Source organism: Macaca mulatta, chromosome 20, assembly GCF_049350105.2.
Source record: "Macaca mulatta isolate MMU2019108-1 chromosome 20, T2T-MMU8v2.0, whole genome shotgun sequence".
In the NCBI taxonomy this organism is placed as follows: Eukaryota; Metazoa; Chordata; class Mammalia; order Primates; family Cercopithecidae; genus Macaca; species Macaca mulatta.
Genome location: NC_133425.1, coordinates 57569852 through 57587416, shown reverse-complemented (window position 1 = coordinate 57587416; position 17565 = coordinate 57569852). Strand labels below are relative to the sequence as shown.

The 17565-nt window shown below is 41.7% G+C and overlaps 1 protein-coding gene across 2 annotated transcripts in view; it reads left to right on the top strand.

Moving 5' to 3' along the window:
• Positions 1 to 1330: 1330 nt before the first annotated feature.
• Positions 1331 to 17565, top strand: part of CDH8 (cadherin 8) — a 385185-nt gene continuing 368950 nt past the window's right edge. The window contains exons 1-2 of one of the 2 annotated variants that reach the window (XM_015126310.3): positions 1331 to 1692; positions 16509 to 16959. In XM_015126310.3, the coding sequence (XP_014981796.1) occupies positions 16708 to 16959 (252 nt within the window). In that variant the 5' untranslated portion in view covers positions 1331 to 1692; positions 16509 to 16707. 2 annotated transcript variants of the gene reach the window in all.

The window sequence follows — 17565 nt, the reverse complement described above, 5'->3', positions numbered from 1 at the left end:
ACCGATATTAGAGCTACAGTCAATACTCTTTTTCACATTTCACAATGGGTTGTTAGATGCAGCACATAAAAAAAGTCAAATTTGCATAAATATCATAAGCATATTGTGCCTATTTTCTCATTCTGTTCACTCTTTCTCATTCATTCGAGTCAGACAGTACAAGCTCTACAGACCGTGCTTCTGGTCCCTTGCACCCCTTTCCCCTTTCTGTTCTGGCTCTGTCCCCAGATGGTAAAATCCACCCACAGGCTCACGTCTAGTGCACTCAGGGAAGGGACTAAATCGGGATCTCCTGTGGAGAGGAGGGATTTTTTTTTTTCAGGTAAGAATTAATTTGTCTTATATTTAGCTAATTTTATTAGAAGATGATCACAGTGGCATCGTCTACATGTTAGTCCCAGTGTTGAAAAGAAAAGAAATCTGGACCTCCTGATTCATGATCCCTGTAACCCCAGGGTGGCCATTTCTCAGGATTTGAGCGCAGCCCATCAGAATACTTGAAGTGGCCACAAACAGGGCAGATTTTGGTGGAGGCAGGAGAGCTGCAAGGATGGTACCTGAGAGGATATGAGATCAGGGCACATTGAGAAGACCTAGCAATCCTCCCCTATTTCCCAGGCAAGTTCTGCTTTGCCTGCCCTCCTCCCCACAACCAATTACTGCGCTCCCCTCCTTGCTGCCCCTCTACTGCCCCTCATCCTATTTTCCCAAAGGAGCGCGAGGACATCAGGAATGTGCTCCATCACAGTACCGCGACACACAGCCTCTAAACCATAGCGTCTGAGTTGCAGGTAGGGGTCTCACAGTCACCCTATTCTGTACGCAAGAGGCCCTGGGAATAAAGCGGAGGTAAACTGCCCACTCTCAACCCTTTGCCCTGTCGCGTCCTCTTCCTTCTACCGAAAACAGCTGAGAGTCACTGAGACGCTTTACAAGATAACGCCAGCCCCAGAGCTCAGGTGAGACCTCTAGAGAGAAAGCTCGCGGGTACCTCCTCCGCATGCTGTTATCATCTGCCAGCCCCCTTATCCAGGAGCTCGGCCCTCGGCAGACTGCCCGCACCGCGCGGAAGGGCGCATCTTCACCCCGTGGCTCTGGCGGCAGAGACGCGCGGGGCGTGCTCGGGAGCGAGGAGAGAAAAGTTGTGCGCCCACTTGGGTAGGGGGAAAGAGAGCGATCGAGCCAGCGCGCGAGAGCGAAGGGGGAAGGCGGGGAGGGGGCGGGGAGGGGGGACTGCTTACATGAATTTCCAAGTGGTAGACCTGCCTCTGCGCTCTGCCCAATGAGATCCGTCAGGGGAGGCACCCGGCTCACTTTTCCACATCACTTCACAGTTACATTTGGCAGGCAGGCGGGCTCGCACGCCGGAGCGCTCAGCCCAGAATTAGCGGATTTATTTGGAATCTCCCTGCCTCTTCCAAGCTCCGCCGCCGCCGCTGCCGATTTGTGCATAGACGGTAGCGTCAAGCCACCAGCTTCACTTTGGGCTGCGGACACCCAGAGCCCTGCGCGCCCGCCCCGCGTCTCCGAACCAAGCCCTGCAGCTCCGAGAGGCATGAACGGAATCCGGAGGCGCCTGCCTAGCGCGCGAGGACCGGTCGGCGCTCGCCGCCCTCGGGAGCTGACCCCGAGCCCCTCCAGCCGTTTGTGAACCAAGAGGCTTGACATTAGCCAGCGCAGGGCCCCACACGAGTAAGTGTTCCCCTAACCCAGCCCCGTTTTTCTCTATGTCCCGACGATCCAGAAGGGACCGTTTCTTATAGGAATTCTCGTGCCCCTTCGGACACCTTGCGCTCCTCCTACCTCTCAGATGGTGGATGCGGGTTCCTAGCAAAGGCTCGGGGCTAAGCTGTGTCTTTCGCGATATCCATGGGTGATACGTACGTTCGCCTCAGGGTTTGGCCTGTTTTTGCAAACTGCTTTGACAACAGATCCTAGAGAGTAGCAAGCTCCAGGCTGTGCCCCTCCAGTTTTCCTGCCGCTTTCCTTCCCTGCGGGGACTTGACTATTTCGCAGCCTCCCAACGCAGGCAGGCGCGGCTGCAGCCGCGCGCCTTCACTGCGGGGTGCGTGCGGTGAATGAGAAGCACCAGCCGCCCGCTGTGCGGAGGGTGCAAGCCAGGGAAAAAAGGAGGTGAGGGGGCCCGAGTGCCCTATGGCTGGTTTTCTGCACCGCCTCATCTCCGAGGCGAGGGAGGGCGACCCCCGCGGCAAGGCTGAGGGCCAAGGCTCAGCTGCGAAAGCCCCAGGGCGAGGCTTTCCCACAAGTGGCAGCTCCAGCTCTGGGAGGCGCGGTGCCCGCTGCAAACTTGCCGGGCTCCGGAGTCGCCCCGCGGCTCTGCCCTCGCCAAGACGCTGCCCAGCACCCCTGCAGGACCCCTAGGCAGTGTCTCCCCGGAGCTCGAGATTGCGCGCACGGAGGCCCCTTTAAGCCGGGGACTCCGTAGTCCCTCTCCTAGGGACCGCTGAGCCCAGAGCTGCGCTTTCTGTGATCTGGCCGCTTCTCATCCGAGAACCTTTGGGGGGCTGGTCGCGCCCCTCACAGGACCGGAGGGAAAAAGGCTCTTGCCTGGGTTCTGCCAGTACGTAACAGGTTCATAAGGAACCTACTCCCGTTCTCCCAGGCTCCAGCCAAGGCTGGGAAACGGTAAAAACGTGCTGCCGACAACGCTGATGCCAACAGGTATCCACAATTTCCTCCGCTTATTCCTCCCAAACACCAGAGACTTCCCCCACCCAATCTGGCAGAATCCTCAAAGTTTCCTTGCGGTTGACCCTTCCTCCGCAGGCACGGAGCCGGCGGCATGTCAAGGACTAGCCGTTTGCCTCCACCAGCGGAGAGGGCAGCTGTTTGCTTGGGTTCCTAAATGTAAGAAATCAAACAACATTAATTGTTTATTGTTGCAAACGCACAACATTAGTCCATAATGGAAAATCAGGCTGGCAGCTGCTCACTTCAGCACCAATCAAACGATAGAGCTTATCACCAAGACAGCGGGAGGGGGGAAAGGTCCTTTCAACTTTACCACCCTTTCCTGAAGATTCCACAAGAGTTTCCTCCTTAGGAGGCATGATTCGACAATCCCTTAGCGCGCCCGAGCTGCTAATCAGATCAGCTGCTTTCTTTCACCCGGCGTCATGGTATTTGGGCGCTGACAATGGGAACGAGGGGACGCTAGGGAAGGTAAGCGAGAGTACTGTCCTCTCGCATCCGGCACCATTGCAAAGCAGATCCGAGGGATGAGGGTTGGCTTTTGAAGCGCCTGTCCTCTTTACAACACTCCTGACAGCCATCTCAATGGTTAAAAACCCTTCTTGGGCTGTCACCTCCGGCTTCATTATAGGAGCTTTTCAACTGGAAAACTCTATGTGGGAAAGATGTTTATATAAGATTCGAAAGCGGGATTTTCCATCCATTCAGCCTCGCGGCTGCACCTCACTGCATGCAAAGTGAGCCCTGTCGTTCATGCTAAATACCACTAAAATCCCTGCCTAGATATTGCTTTGCATCAGCTGTGTCCACTGTTGCAGGGATTTCTTCGTGTGTGTGTGTGTGTGTGTGTGTGTGTGTGTGTGTGTGTGTGTGTGTGTGTGTGTTAGAGAGAGAGAGAGAGAAAGATAAGGTGGGGGCTGGGAGTGGGATTCTTCTACGGAGAGAAGTGATACCTTTGAAAGATGTTCTCTCTTAGGGTTACATTCTTTTTCCCTTAAAGGGAATTCTCCATAATCATCATGTCCGGACATGTTTTTCCACTTCCCCGAGCTCTGTGGCTGGAATAAATTCTAGAGCTATCCCCCTGATTAAATAATAATTCTGATAATAGTATTCTGTAATTCTGCTTTAGCAGATTTGAAGCTCGCTGTCACATAGTCATTTCATGCTGGAGCAGTTGCAGTATTTTAAATCACCTTTTTTTTTTTTTATCCCCCGGACTCTGAAGAAGGCAAGGAGTTGAGGAAAATCCCTCTGAAAATAGAGAGGGGAGTCTTCCCAGCAACTCAGGGGACTGCTTCATTCAGAGACCTTCAGTGGCAGTTTACCTTCCTCATTCTGATCCCCACACTCCCCTAGTGAATGTCTAGTTATCCCCTGACCATCACAAACAGGCCAAATGTTTTAGAGGCACTGGATAATGTGCTCTGAAATTTGTGCTGTAATGCTGTCATTCAAACTTTTTAATCTACTTGCCCTGCAAATTGGATCTTACATTGCTAATTATTATTACTATTAGAAATCAGTGCTTCTGCTTTACAATTTACAGTCTCTTAAAACCTTCAAGATGGGTAAATCTCTACATTCAAGACTCTGTAACATTTCTTGGCTGCATTTCTGGTGTGTAGGATGCATTTCTTGAGTTCTTGAAGCTTCATGAATTTAGCTAAAAGAACAGAAAATTTGATAGCAGCCCTCACTAGAATAGCAGTTCCATTTGCCTGCTGTACACATATCAACTCTGAAGGGAAGGAATTCCTTACCCTGGAAAACAACTTTATTTGGGTATTATGTAGAACTGTGGTCAACACAGTATTCATTTTTAGCAACCCCTCAATTAGCACTGAACACAATTTAAGTAGCCAATGGCAGCGTGATCAATGTAAAACAAAACAAACAGCCCGTGAAACATGCTCAGCCGGATGGAGGAGACCACTTGAGAAGGCATTTGTAAAGACCGATGTGAATGTACTCAAAGGTCTGATACTGCTTGTTAGTCAGGAGGAACAGATTGTTGGAACAAAGCAAAGAAACTCCAAAGAATGAGAATGTAATGATTCTATTCAAGAAATTGTACCTCTGGGCTTTGCTTTCCAGGTTCCTTTCATTGTTTGTTGGTGGGGAAAAAGAACATGCACATATTAAAAAGTTCAAATCCACACTTCAACAGCTGTTCAGAAAACCTTATCGATGTGGGTAAATTAATGCTTTAAAGAAAAAAATGACAATCTTTGTTATTTTTCTACTCAAGGTGGCACACCTCACAGCTTTATCAACATTCCAATTGGAGCAGATTTTCCATGCAAAACCAAAGGCTTTCAATGGGTAAAGTGACATTCAATTTGTATTTCCAACCACACTTTTCTGGTCCATTAGCAAACTTTCGTGTCTGGCAAATCAAGGGACAAGCATCATTGGAGAAGCCTTTCTATTATAGGTGCAATTTAAGGTCTGAAGACTTCTTTTTGAAAATATTCTGCTCAGTGGTGTGCTGATACTGATTTCAGTCATTTTATATTTGTTACAAAGTTATTCAGTGCAGCTGGTGGAGAAAAACAGTTTTCTTTTTGTTTTCAGCACTATTGGCATTCACAGAGGAAATGGTCTAACTTAGCTTTTTAATTCAGAAAAAAAATGTCCTAACTTTGGTGTGTTATACACCTCTCAGGGTGGGGGCGGAGGTAGATAAACCAATGATAATTCTTGTTGCTCTGTATTACGTACACACACACACACACACACGCACGCAAATAACACACACACATATACACAGCTTGCCTCTTGAAAATGTGCCCAGATAACTAACTTATTTACTGGCTCAAGTCTGAGATTTTTATCATGTTCCCTTTGCCATTTCATCTGCCTTAGATTCTTTGATTTGCCTCTCTGGCTACTCTGATTTGTATATTGATCAGTCTCCCAAAAAATGTTATCTGTGGTGCTCGGAATTTCCCTCCAGCATCCAATACATGTATATTTATGAAACAGAACAATTTTTTTGATGGACAAAGGCTATCATCCGATTTAGCAGGGCTTAATCAACCAAAGGGCTATTAGTGCTTTCTCATTTCATTCTTACAGAAAGTTGTGATGCTAATCTATTTCTGCTGAACTGTTGGTTCCTGTCTCTGGAACCTGCTTTAGATGTAACCATGAAGAGAAAATTAGTTGAACCTGGCAACTTCAAAAGGTCAGTAAAGAAATAAGTTCAAGGGATGCCATTTAGCTTCTACCATATGTTGCGGCTAACTAAATCTCGGTTGCCTTTTCATGGCAAAGCACCGGGGCCAACACTGTTTCTTTTTCTTATCAAGTTTTAAGCTTTATTTCCTGGGTTTTAAATGTCACGTGCTATTCCCTATCATAAACAATATCCATCCTCTTGCTTAGATGACTTTGTGTGTGTGTGTGTGTGTGTGTGTGTGTGTGTGTGTGTGTGAGAGTTCTCTAAGTAGGTAGAGGTATATAGATGTGATTTTCTTATCTCTTTGGAAAGTATCATAAATGAATAACATTTATATTTAGAGACTTCAAACAATTTTCTTTCTCTGCCTCCACTGCCAAAGACAATTGCAAATGCTAGAACGATGGATGGTTCAGGGCTAAGCACAGTTAGTGCTCAGTAAACGTTTATTTAATGCAATAACAAATTAGCAAAGATTATACCCTGCACGCTATACTAGTATATTTTCATTAAAAGAAAGAGATACAGTCATATTCAAAGTTCAATATTATGACTTATCTACCACAATTTTCTCTACAGAAATTTCATAAGTCCTCCTAAGTCTATTTTTAGTCATAGCTTTCCTCATTTTTAAAAATCAATTTTACTCATGTTCCACAAAGCATATTTTTGTTCCCTCACAATCATCTTTTAAATGATATGGGAATATAAAAAATGACATAATTCAGCTTTGTAAAAATGAGAATGCCTCCAAGACTAGACTTGCATCAAAGAATGCTATTAAACTATATTTGATGCAAAGTTCTATTTTATTGGCCAAAAAATGCACTAATTGTGGAGTTGCTGCATGGCTGACTCAATGTCTGTAGATTGTTGAGAATGTATAACAAATAATTGAGGATTAATTTACTTCCTCTCTCCTTCCTGCCCTCCCTTCTTTTTCTTTAGTATATTTTTGTATTTGAATTGAACAGTTTGCCTTACCCTTATGTGAATTGCAACTATGGGTGTTTTCAAAGACAATTCCATACTCTTCTGTATTAATCAACAGAATACCTGATCCTCACATAAGCACACAGGGAAAAATAGTGTGCCGTGATAAGGTACTTTTGTGGATGTGTTTATTGATATTTTAGGCATATTGAAGATATTACAAAGGAATATTAAATGGAATCCCCTTAATCTTTTTTATGTACATCAAGTGAAAATATTACAGTATATTTATGTTTCATTTGCAGTCAGAACAATATTTTCCATGCCTTTTTTCTCTCTTGATAGATTAATGAATAAAATATGATTATTTGATTCTAGATGTGACACAAATAATATAAAATAAGTAGATGGAGGAATGGTATAAATATCACAAGGGAATTATTTCCTTTTTATGTAAGAAGATTCATCTCCAAAATTTGATTTAAGAAGTACAAACGCACATTTTCTTCTTTATTAGTCTCGTGCTGGTTGAGCTTTGTAAACAGAATTTACATTTGTGTCTAAATATTCCCATCTTCAATGTGCGGATGCTCAGAAAAATGAAAAACAAAACAATTAATTCATACTTATTTTTATCAGAGAGGTAAAACACACATCTCCTCTTGCCTTTGAGTGTCGCTAAACTATAGTAGCTGAAGATTGTATACGTATTTTGGAATCTGCATAAACAACTCCCTTAATTTTCATAAATTATACATTCTGGGTCATAACTCAATAGTATTTTTGTCAAAAAATTGCTTGCTATCTATCTGTCTACTCATCCATCACCTGTGTCCGTAGTTCACGTTAAGTGTCAGTGAGTGGTTATTAAGCGATAACGTTTTAGGAACATCAAAGAGTGACAGTAAGGTACACTTGTAAGCATGGTTACTACACAGTGTAATCTAATTGGCAGAATCTGGATGACTTATACTGGGATCATTGACGGCATTTTAATTTCAGTATAAGAGACTCTGAAGCCCCCATTATGTGATATAAGTGATTTTCACCATTTCCACATTTCTTAAGTGAGAAGAGAAATCTAATTGCCATCATCGGTAGTGCTAAAGTTTCTTGAAATAAATAGAAAAAGTTAGTTGCAATCTCTGATGAGCACTATCTTCTCTGAGCTCCCTTCTAAGTAGTATATAGCTATCACCTTGGCTTCATCTTGGAATTAGTAGAGACTTTCCACTTGTGCTGTCCTCACAAGAATGCAGATGATTATGAAGTGCAATGGAATTTATCTTGTAAGAGAGATGTACCAGGCAATGTTTTTTAATGAGCAGCTACACTTTGATTGAAAGAGAATAGCTCACTCATGAACAGGTAGTGCTTGCACTCTACCCTCTCAGCTGAAAATAGTGATGGGCAACGTCATGTCTTCTATGGGAAGGAAAGATGTGGTTGGTTCTGGACAGTAAAATTTCAGCCCTTCTGAGGCTTAATAAAACTACTTGAAGTCATTGCTTTAATTGTATGTTAGTTGTGGAAAGGGAAAGCTATTTCTAAAATGCTATTTTATTTATACCCACCCTGGTTCGTGCTATTTTTGTTTTACAAATCAAGAGTTGAAAAAAGTTATTTTACTTATTACCTGTCTGCATAGAACATTGGAATTTTCCCCGCTGAAGTATATACACAGCATGAGATTGCAATAAAATAATTTTTTAAAATCAGTAAATATTTTTCATTAAGCACTCGAAACATTCAATAAATAGTTACTATAACTGCTACATTGACAAAGAGTTTAAATTACCTTATTTATTTCTTCCTTAATATTTCAAAGTAGGTAGTATTAAACACAGCGCATCAGTTTCTTCACCTGCCACAAATAAACGTGCCCAGGTGACTTATTTCATGAACGATAGAGCTGTGATTCAAACCTCTTCTATCTGACTCTAGAGTCAGTGCTCTAAACAGTTATCTCATGGGGCTTTCCACAGTTCGACTGAATTACAGGTTGATAAGAATAAGGTTGATTCTGATTGATTGCTATGATTTAAAGGACCTGCACAAAATGTTGTAACTCGGTAGGTCTCTGGCTATTAAATTCTGAACATGCGATTTAAAGATTGCAAAGGATGTGACTTTTAAATAAAGAAGGAGGGATTTAGATTAGACTTGAGAAATGACTTTCTGACATCACTGTGTCTGTAATTGGCAAGAGAGTTGTGGGACTGATATTCAGTTTTTTTAGGATGATCTTGATACTGGTTTGCCTTTAAAAAACCCAACAGAAGAAAATTATTCTTTTTTTTTTTTTTTTTTGAGACAGAATCTCGCTCTGTCACCCTTGCTGGAGTGCAGTGGTGTGATCTTGGCTCACTGCAAGCTCTGTCTCCTGGGTTCACGCCATTCTCCTGCCTCAGTCTCCCGAGTAGCTGGGACTACAGGCGCCCGCCACCACGCCCAGCTAGTTTTTTGTATTTTTAGTAGAGACGGGGTTTCACCATGTTAGCCAGGATGGTCTCGATCTCCTGACCTCGTGATCCGCCTGCCTCGGCCTCCCTGAGTGCTGGGATTACAGGCATGAGCCACTGAGGCCGGCCAGAAAATTATTCTTAATATCTTAACTGATGATTCCAAGAAAGTTTTCTAAGTAAAGGTCTGGTTCTATAACACTAGAGAAGAGATCTTATTTTGACTTTATCGTCTTTGTCACTGACTTAGTCACCTCATTCTGAAATTTCTATAACAGAAACATTTCTATGTGAAGAACAAACTTGTGACTCTACCTTGGGAAAGAAGGAGGAGGACAGGCATTTATTTATTGATGTTCCCAAAGGAAACCAACAATTATAGAACTTAAAACAAAAGGTAGAGAAGAGTAGCATGGCAATAACAGAGCAAAAAGTGGATTTGAGGCCGGTCGCAGTGGCTCATGCCTATAATCCCAATGCTTTGAGAGGCTGAGGCAGGTGGATCACCTGAGTTCAGGATTTCAAGACCAGCCTGGCCAACATGGTGAAACCCCATCTTTACTAAAAATACAAAAAAAAAATTAGCTGGGCATTGTGGTGGGCGCCTGTAATCCCAGCTACTTGGGAGGCTGAGGCAGGAGAATTGCTTGAACCCGGGAAGCAGAGGTTGCAGTGAGCCAAGATAGCTCCATTGCACTCTAGCCTGGGCAACAAGAGTGAAACTCCAACTCACAAAAAAAAAAAAAGGATTTAACAGGTATTATTCTGGATGGTAAAACAAGCAAACAATATGCTTTTGGATAGATTGACATCTGGATAAATACATGGTCTGATGCCAAAGAAGGACGACCAGAAGGGTTGTGGCTGAGTGAAGGATACACAAAATAATATGTGCGTGTGCGTGGGTGTGTGTGTGTGTGTGTGTGTGTATATAAACAATTTCAGAATATGTTTCTGCCAAGAGAATCTGGTTAGAGAATTCTGAAGGCTTTAGGAAAGGTGATCTTCTTGTATTATTTATATTTGAATACATGCAACTATATTTCCTCTCTAAAAGCCAAAGGATTTTTCTACCTGCTCAGTCCCAGTCAGCCAGGGCTTGGTGTGAATTGCTCCGGGTCACACACTGAATCTCCAGCTCCTGCTTTCGTGAAATACCACTTTGAATTCAATGTGCATTTACCTGTTTCGAAGCAGGCTGCTAATGGCTCTAAATTCAAGGTCAGAAACATTTTTAATAGAAACTCACTGGTCCTCAGTGTCATTTTTGCTTTCATGAAATATTGTGGCTGCTAAGCCTAGTGGATAATAAAAGCATAGTTTCCTGTCAACCACAATAATCTGCTGGATTGAATCCTGAAGTGTCTGTAAAAGGCTGTTTTTGTTTTAGACTTCACCGATCAGCGTGTGGTTCATCATTTTGAAGTTTAATCCACATTACTTACAAAATGGATGGTGTAATATGTTTTTGCATAATGACTTATATATCTGTGAATTGACTGAGTTCACTTTAAAATAATGTTGGAATCAGCAGAGTGAAATTCAGGCTGTAATTAGAATTATCTCTGAAATATAAGTATGAATGATAAGTCAGATTATACGTATTTTACCCAGGAAAAGATATCATCATATCGGGGAATTCTAAAGACTTTCTTATATGTAAGAATTCCAGAGAAACTATAAAATCTCTTCATCTCACTATCTGGATGTAAACCAATGCAACAGCATTATAATAAAGTAGATTGCTTGGTCAGACACACATACTGTGGTTGGAAAATGTAAAAATAAATTGATTTTTTTACCCCAGCTTTACAACCTTGCTCAATTTCTTCTTCCTTGCATAAAGTTAAGCAGTTTGTGTATGCAGCTGCTATTCACAATATTAATACTGATAACACGGATATAAGACTCAGTTGCATCTCAAAAGTTTCTACAAAGCCATTCTCTGATGTTCCAAGAGGACAATGTTAGTCTGCCCATGGCAGAGGTACAAGCATACAAATAGTGTGGTTCCAAGTGTCACAGCAGAGTCCCATTTCTCTCAAATTAGCAGGATCGCCTTGAAGACTAAGTCCCAACACTCCCTGATAGCATACATGTGCCTGTGAACACACCAGTTAGCTCAGCAATTTTCCCAGTGCCTCACGTAAAATAGACATGCGAGGAGAGGAAAGTATTGTGACATCGTATAAAATTCCATATATTCATACACCCTAGTTCAAGGTTTTCCCAAATCTATGTGTTCAGTCCTTTATTCACAGTGGTGGTGAAGTAGTTGATGGCATGACATTCAATGACATGAGGGAGGAAGTGACTCTTCCACCACACCACTGAGTCCTTTAGGTTATCTCGAGGAGGTCTGAGCTGGGAGCCAGTCTTCTTTAGAAATACTTGCTTCGCAAAGTGTGGTTTTCAAATCAGTAAGTAGCATCAGCACTGCAGGAAGGTTACAAGAAATGCAGAATCTCAAATCCCACACTAACCTAAGTGATTCATAATCTGTGTTTAAACAAGATTTTCAGGTAATTTGGATGCATATCAATATTTGAGAAGCACCTCACTACAGGTGTGCTAGTATTGGCTCTTTACTGGGTTTTAACAGAGCTGATGGTTAAATTTTCAGTAATTTTCAGAGCTGGTTAATGGTCAACTGGAAGCTTAAAATTGGTCATGGTGGAAGTATTTATGCTATGAAAATCAGAAAACATTACAAATCAGAATTTTTTCTTTCAAAGAGCCACTTATTAAATATTAACCAGTCTTTCTCTAACGATGGCTGGTCTTTCTTTTTAGCAAATAGTGAGATGACCTAAGGCTTTTAACAGTGTCTAGTTTAGTAAAAATAAAACATTACTTAAAATACTAATCTCCCTGTACCTCAATTTGGTTATCTCTACAATGAGAATGATGAGATAAGTAATAATGATGTTATATTAGAGAGTTATTTTGAAGAAAAGACATGAATTTACATGTATATATCTATGTATGTATAGTTCTTTATGATTTAATATTATCTGAGTACTTTCTAAGTGTTTGCTATTAACATCGTAATTTTAAAGTTATATTCTCTTACGGCAAATAATATAAGCTTTCCATTTAAAAATAAATATTTTGAAAACTGAGCCTATTTCAGTAAAATTTAAAGTAATAATACAGATGATTTAAGAATTTGGCAAAATCTAAGAGGTGGCATGTAAGTGTTTCAGTCTCTAGAATCTCCCTACAGGTGATGTGACGGGAATGACCTATGTAGATGAAGGGCTTCCCCTGAGTTGGGCTGATTTCTCCCCAGGGCTATACCATTGACTTCAGGGTATTGGCCATCTCCCTCCCAGAAACCCCAGAAAATTGAGAAGTTGCACGGAAATAGCACTCAGTTGCCCCTCACACCCTCTATGTGGTATATGACTTGACCTTTGGAGACACGAAACATGCTCTTCTCTTCACAAAGAACTGCCAGAGGAAATGGCTACATAGTTAACAGGTACTCTGTAGAGACCATCATTATTGTGACTTAGATGGGTAAGAAAAAAGATGGGGTAACCATGGACTGGGTGATTCTGCAAATAATAATTTGAAAATTACCTTAGATGCTGATTCATTCAGAGATCCTAGATTAGTTGGTGGTCTTGTTCGTATCCCTTGGTTGACTAAAATGTTCTTTCACTTATACCCCCTTCTCAGGTGGTTAATTCTTTTTCAACATTTAAATGACATCCCCTCTAGGAAACATTCGTCAATGCTGCCAAATGCATGGCTTACCCATCACCCTATGTTTCTTTTAAACCTTCTAAGACTACGTTTCAGTGAATTGATTATGTATTTCTTTATCTTTGCCAAACAGATCCTTTGCTTCCTGAAGAGAGGAGTTCTGACCCATTTGCCTTTCTTTCCCCCAGTACCTGACATACAGTATATGCTCATGAAATATTTCTGCAATGAGAGGAAGGGTCTTGTTCAGAAAGAATTTTGAAATTACGTTACCTAGGTTCAAATAATGGTTCTCTCTTTTCTTAGAGGTGCTCCTTGAGTACATCATTTCATTATTCTCTGCCTCAGTTTTGAACACAACAAGGCAAGGCATTATACGCTTTATCTAACAGTAAGATACTGTGTTAGTGGATACTATTTGTGACTACACACGTATCCCCTTTTTATTTAACCTACTCATTCTGACTAGTCAAGCTATGCCATTGTATAACATTGGCCTAGGGTCTATTATTGCTTTTTAACTTACTCTGATGAGTTCAGATAGAGGGAACTCACTATAATCTATGCTGCAGTCCATCCAGCATACCACAGTCCATCCTCGTTGCCACTTGGTGGTTTCCATGAAAGTGTCTGTTATGAATTTAAATTGAGATGAAATTTTCTTATCTCACAATCATTAGCAACAAAGCAAATGCCAGAGTATACTTACTTGCAGAGTGTTTGGCAAAATTTTAAAGAACTGTGCATGCTAGTCTATCCTATCTGACGTGCTGAGAGTATCTCCTTTAGTCCTCAAAACTAACCTGTCAGGTCAGTATTATTATCATTGCTTCGTTGCTATTGTTATTAATTATCCCTCCCTCCGCTGTTACACAACTGGTCAGTGTAAGAATTAGAATTCAGACCCCAAGCAGGCTGACACTAGAGGTCACTCTCACAACCATCTCATTGTTCTGCTGCTGTAGAACCCAGGCCAACCTGGCACCGTGGCTCATGCCTGTAATCCCAGCTGTTTGGGAGGCTGGAGTGAGAAGATTGCTTGAGGCGAGGAGTTCGAGATCAACCCCCCCATTTATAAAAATAATAGTAATAATCAAAGTAGCCAGGCATGGTGGTGCATGCCCAGCTTCTCTGGAGGCTGAGGCAGGAGGATCACTTGAGCCTGTAAGTGTGAGCTTGAGTAAGCAAACAAACAAACAAAACTTATGCCTTTGGAGAACAGCATACATGGCTTTTGCACGTTCAGTTATGGTCTATCATGGAGTAGGGGAGAACTGGAAAGAACAAATTCCTTTTCTCTGAGAAGTCTTTAGGCTGAGGATCTATGACTAGAATGGATCTCACCATGTGTGTAACATGGCACAGGCCTTTCCCCTGTAGCACCATCCTCATCCTCCACCACAGGGAAGATCTTTGAGCACCTTTGTGACACCCTCATACCTTACCAACTTTTACTGCAGAGGTTACATCGCTTCACTCTGCTCATTGATTTGTCTTTTTTCTCAAAGCCTCTCTAGGGCAGGAATCCTGTCATCACCACACATCTAGCCCAGGATAACCACATGGATTCCAGTTTACCGAGTATTTCCCATGATCTGACTGGTTTACATGTGTCTTATTTCTGAACCACACTACTGTCCCATTAGGTAGGAATTATTATTGGTTCCACTTCGCAGAAGAAAAGACTGAAGCTCAGAAAACTTGAATATCTTGTCCATCATTACAGAGACAGCAAGCAGGGTGAGCTGGGATCCAAACCCAGGTGTATCTGTTTCAAGAATAGACACACCTCAGCATGCACAAGACTCCTTTAGCACCAACTTCTCCCTCAGGTCTAGAGGGAGCACAGCATGGGTGTGCTGTAAATGCTGTTAAACTAATAAGTGGCTTGAGCATTCAGAAAGATACAAAGATGTGGGGGTTTCTTTATGGGGACTTTTTGAATTTTGTTTAGTTTAAGTTTTGAAGCCTGCCACGGTCTGCTCACGCACTGGCATGAGAGAAAGACTTAAGGGGAATCTGTTTTAGGGGGAAGATTTTCTCCAATTCCAGGGGAAGGAGAAGACTTTGTTCTGGACTCTGTTTTCTCTATATTGGTTCCCCATTGAAAGCTGTTTTTTTTTTTTTCTTCCATTTCCAAAGCAACTGCTGCTTGTTGTGGCTCCTCTATACTCATCAGGGTTGAGCCCTTTTGAGTGATAGAGTCCCAGTGACTGAGCTGAGCCCAGGCAAAGAATGACAAGCAGGGTGATTCCACTGGCCATCTTGTTAGATGGGATACTGCCTGTATTTGCAGTACAATCTGGGTCTGCCCCTTTCAGCTGGCTTCAGTGAGGCCACTCAGCAGCCCAGCGAATGTTAATGACTTTCTAGCTTTCTTATTCTGAGCCAGAATGGAACCAGACACCTAGAGGTGAAAGGTTTCCTTCCCTTTTATGAATTCCCTGAGCCGCACTGTTCCCGATGGTGTCCTGAGAAAATATTTTCCCATTGAGTTTAATTCAGCAAAGCTTCTCTCTTGGATCTGCAGTGAACAGTATTTCTTTAAAAATATTTGTTTTTTTTTGAGAGGGAAGAAACACATTTTGCCACACTGAGGGTAAGCAAAAAATGTATCTGACACCTCAGATAATGGGGATTTTTTTGTGCCCTTGCCTTTCTGAATCTCTTCAATTGAACATTACATTTTTTTTTTACCATATTTTATTCCCAAGGGAGCTTTCCATAATTTAAATCTCCTGTTTAACTGTACATTTAGAATGTGGACCCTGACACTGTCCTGATGATAGCATACAAGCTGGACATTACAGAATTTTTCTCTGGAAGCATTCTAATTTTATTCACTCATTATTAGCATCCTGGCAGAGGATTGCACTCTGTACCCTGAACTGGGCAATCCCTTCTGATGAATCCTGGAAGCTAAGATTGTCAAAATTGGTTTAAATTCCCCTTCCCATTCTCATTTGTATTTTTTTAATGTTGTTAATTCAAAGCTAGTTATTTCACGGAGTTTAACATAAAAGGAACTAAAATGTGTCCTTAAACAGGTAAAAAAAAAAAAAAAAAAAAAAAAAAAGAAGAAAATAAAAGTAAAAGGCTTACAATCTGTTCGACAAGTGGGCTGTGTTAGCATACACTCCCAATTGTTAAAACAAAAAAGAATGGAAGAGAGAGGAAGGGATGGAGAGAGGAGGAAAGTCAAGGGGAAGAAAAGAAGGAAGAGAGGGAGATGGGAAAGAAAGAAGCAAGAAGGAAAAGGAGAACTTCTATTACGTGAACCGTTTCTGATAGGTCACATAGCTACAAATGAAAATTACAATCTAAATAAAGCTTAAAAATTAAAGGACTTACTAGCCTACTTATTCTAATTATTCAGATCCACTTTCTAACCCAAGAGTTTGAGAAGTGGCCACTATAGTTCACTTTAGGTGCTTTTGAAAAGCAGTGATTTTATTTTAAAACCTGTTTGAGCAGACCCTTATCTTTCTTCCTCTTTGTTTTTGCAGGAAATTTCAATGAAAAGAAAAGCCAATGGATTGTGGTCTTAGAAAAGCTGCTTAGGTGATGTCTGTTTCCCATGCTATAGACACGTGGCAGAGCTGTAAGTAAATGCTCGGCACTGCATGATGAATTGGATGGCTGCAGACCGGAGACAAAAAAAATAATTGTCTCATTTTCGTGGTGATTTGCTTCACTGGTGGGACCATGCCAGAACGGCTAGCGGAAATGCTCTTGGATCTCTGGACTCCATTAATAATATTATGGATTACTCTTCCCCCTTGCATTTACATGGCTCCAATGAATCAGTCTCAAGTTTTAATGAGTGGATCCCCTTTGGAAATAAACAGTCTGGGTGAAGAACAGCGAATTTTGAACCGCTCCAAAAGAGGCTGGGTTTGGAATCAAATGTTTGTCCTGGAAGAGTTTTCTGGACCTGAACCGATTCTTGTTGGCCGGGTAAGCTTTGTTTTTAAGATCTCAATTTCAGGGTCTGTTGGTGGTCTTAAGATGTTTAATACCAGAGTCTTTTTAGTTGTGGCCACACTTAGCTGTAAACTGTTCAGGACAGATGGTTAGTGAGTTTACATGTCATTCTGTTAGGAATAGGATTCATCCCAAGGTAACAGTTTTAAATGGTCTTGTAGGGAAAGCTTCTCCTATCACCTCTTCCACTCGGCTATCAATAAAATATAACACTGCTTATATAATGCGTAAACAAATAACGTCTTCTTTCTCATTCACATGAGAGAGATTTCATGCCAAACCTTTTCTCTAGTTTATAGTACTTGGAAGAGATATGCATCTTTTCTCAGTTTGAATTCCTACCACTTCAGTTGCTGAGAGTTTATTTTGTTTTATTTTATTTTAAGGATATGCAGATATCTAGAATTGCAGGTAGATATTTATCTTTTTTGTTTTATCATCTGTTTTTTCAATAATTAACCTAGGATGGAGAAAAGGAAGTTCTTAAAGTAGATGCTTAACTGCACTGTGCTATTTGAAAAACTTTGCAGCAGAAAACTAGTTCATTCATTGTCAGATGAAATCAAATGTACAAAATCA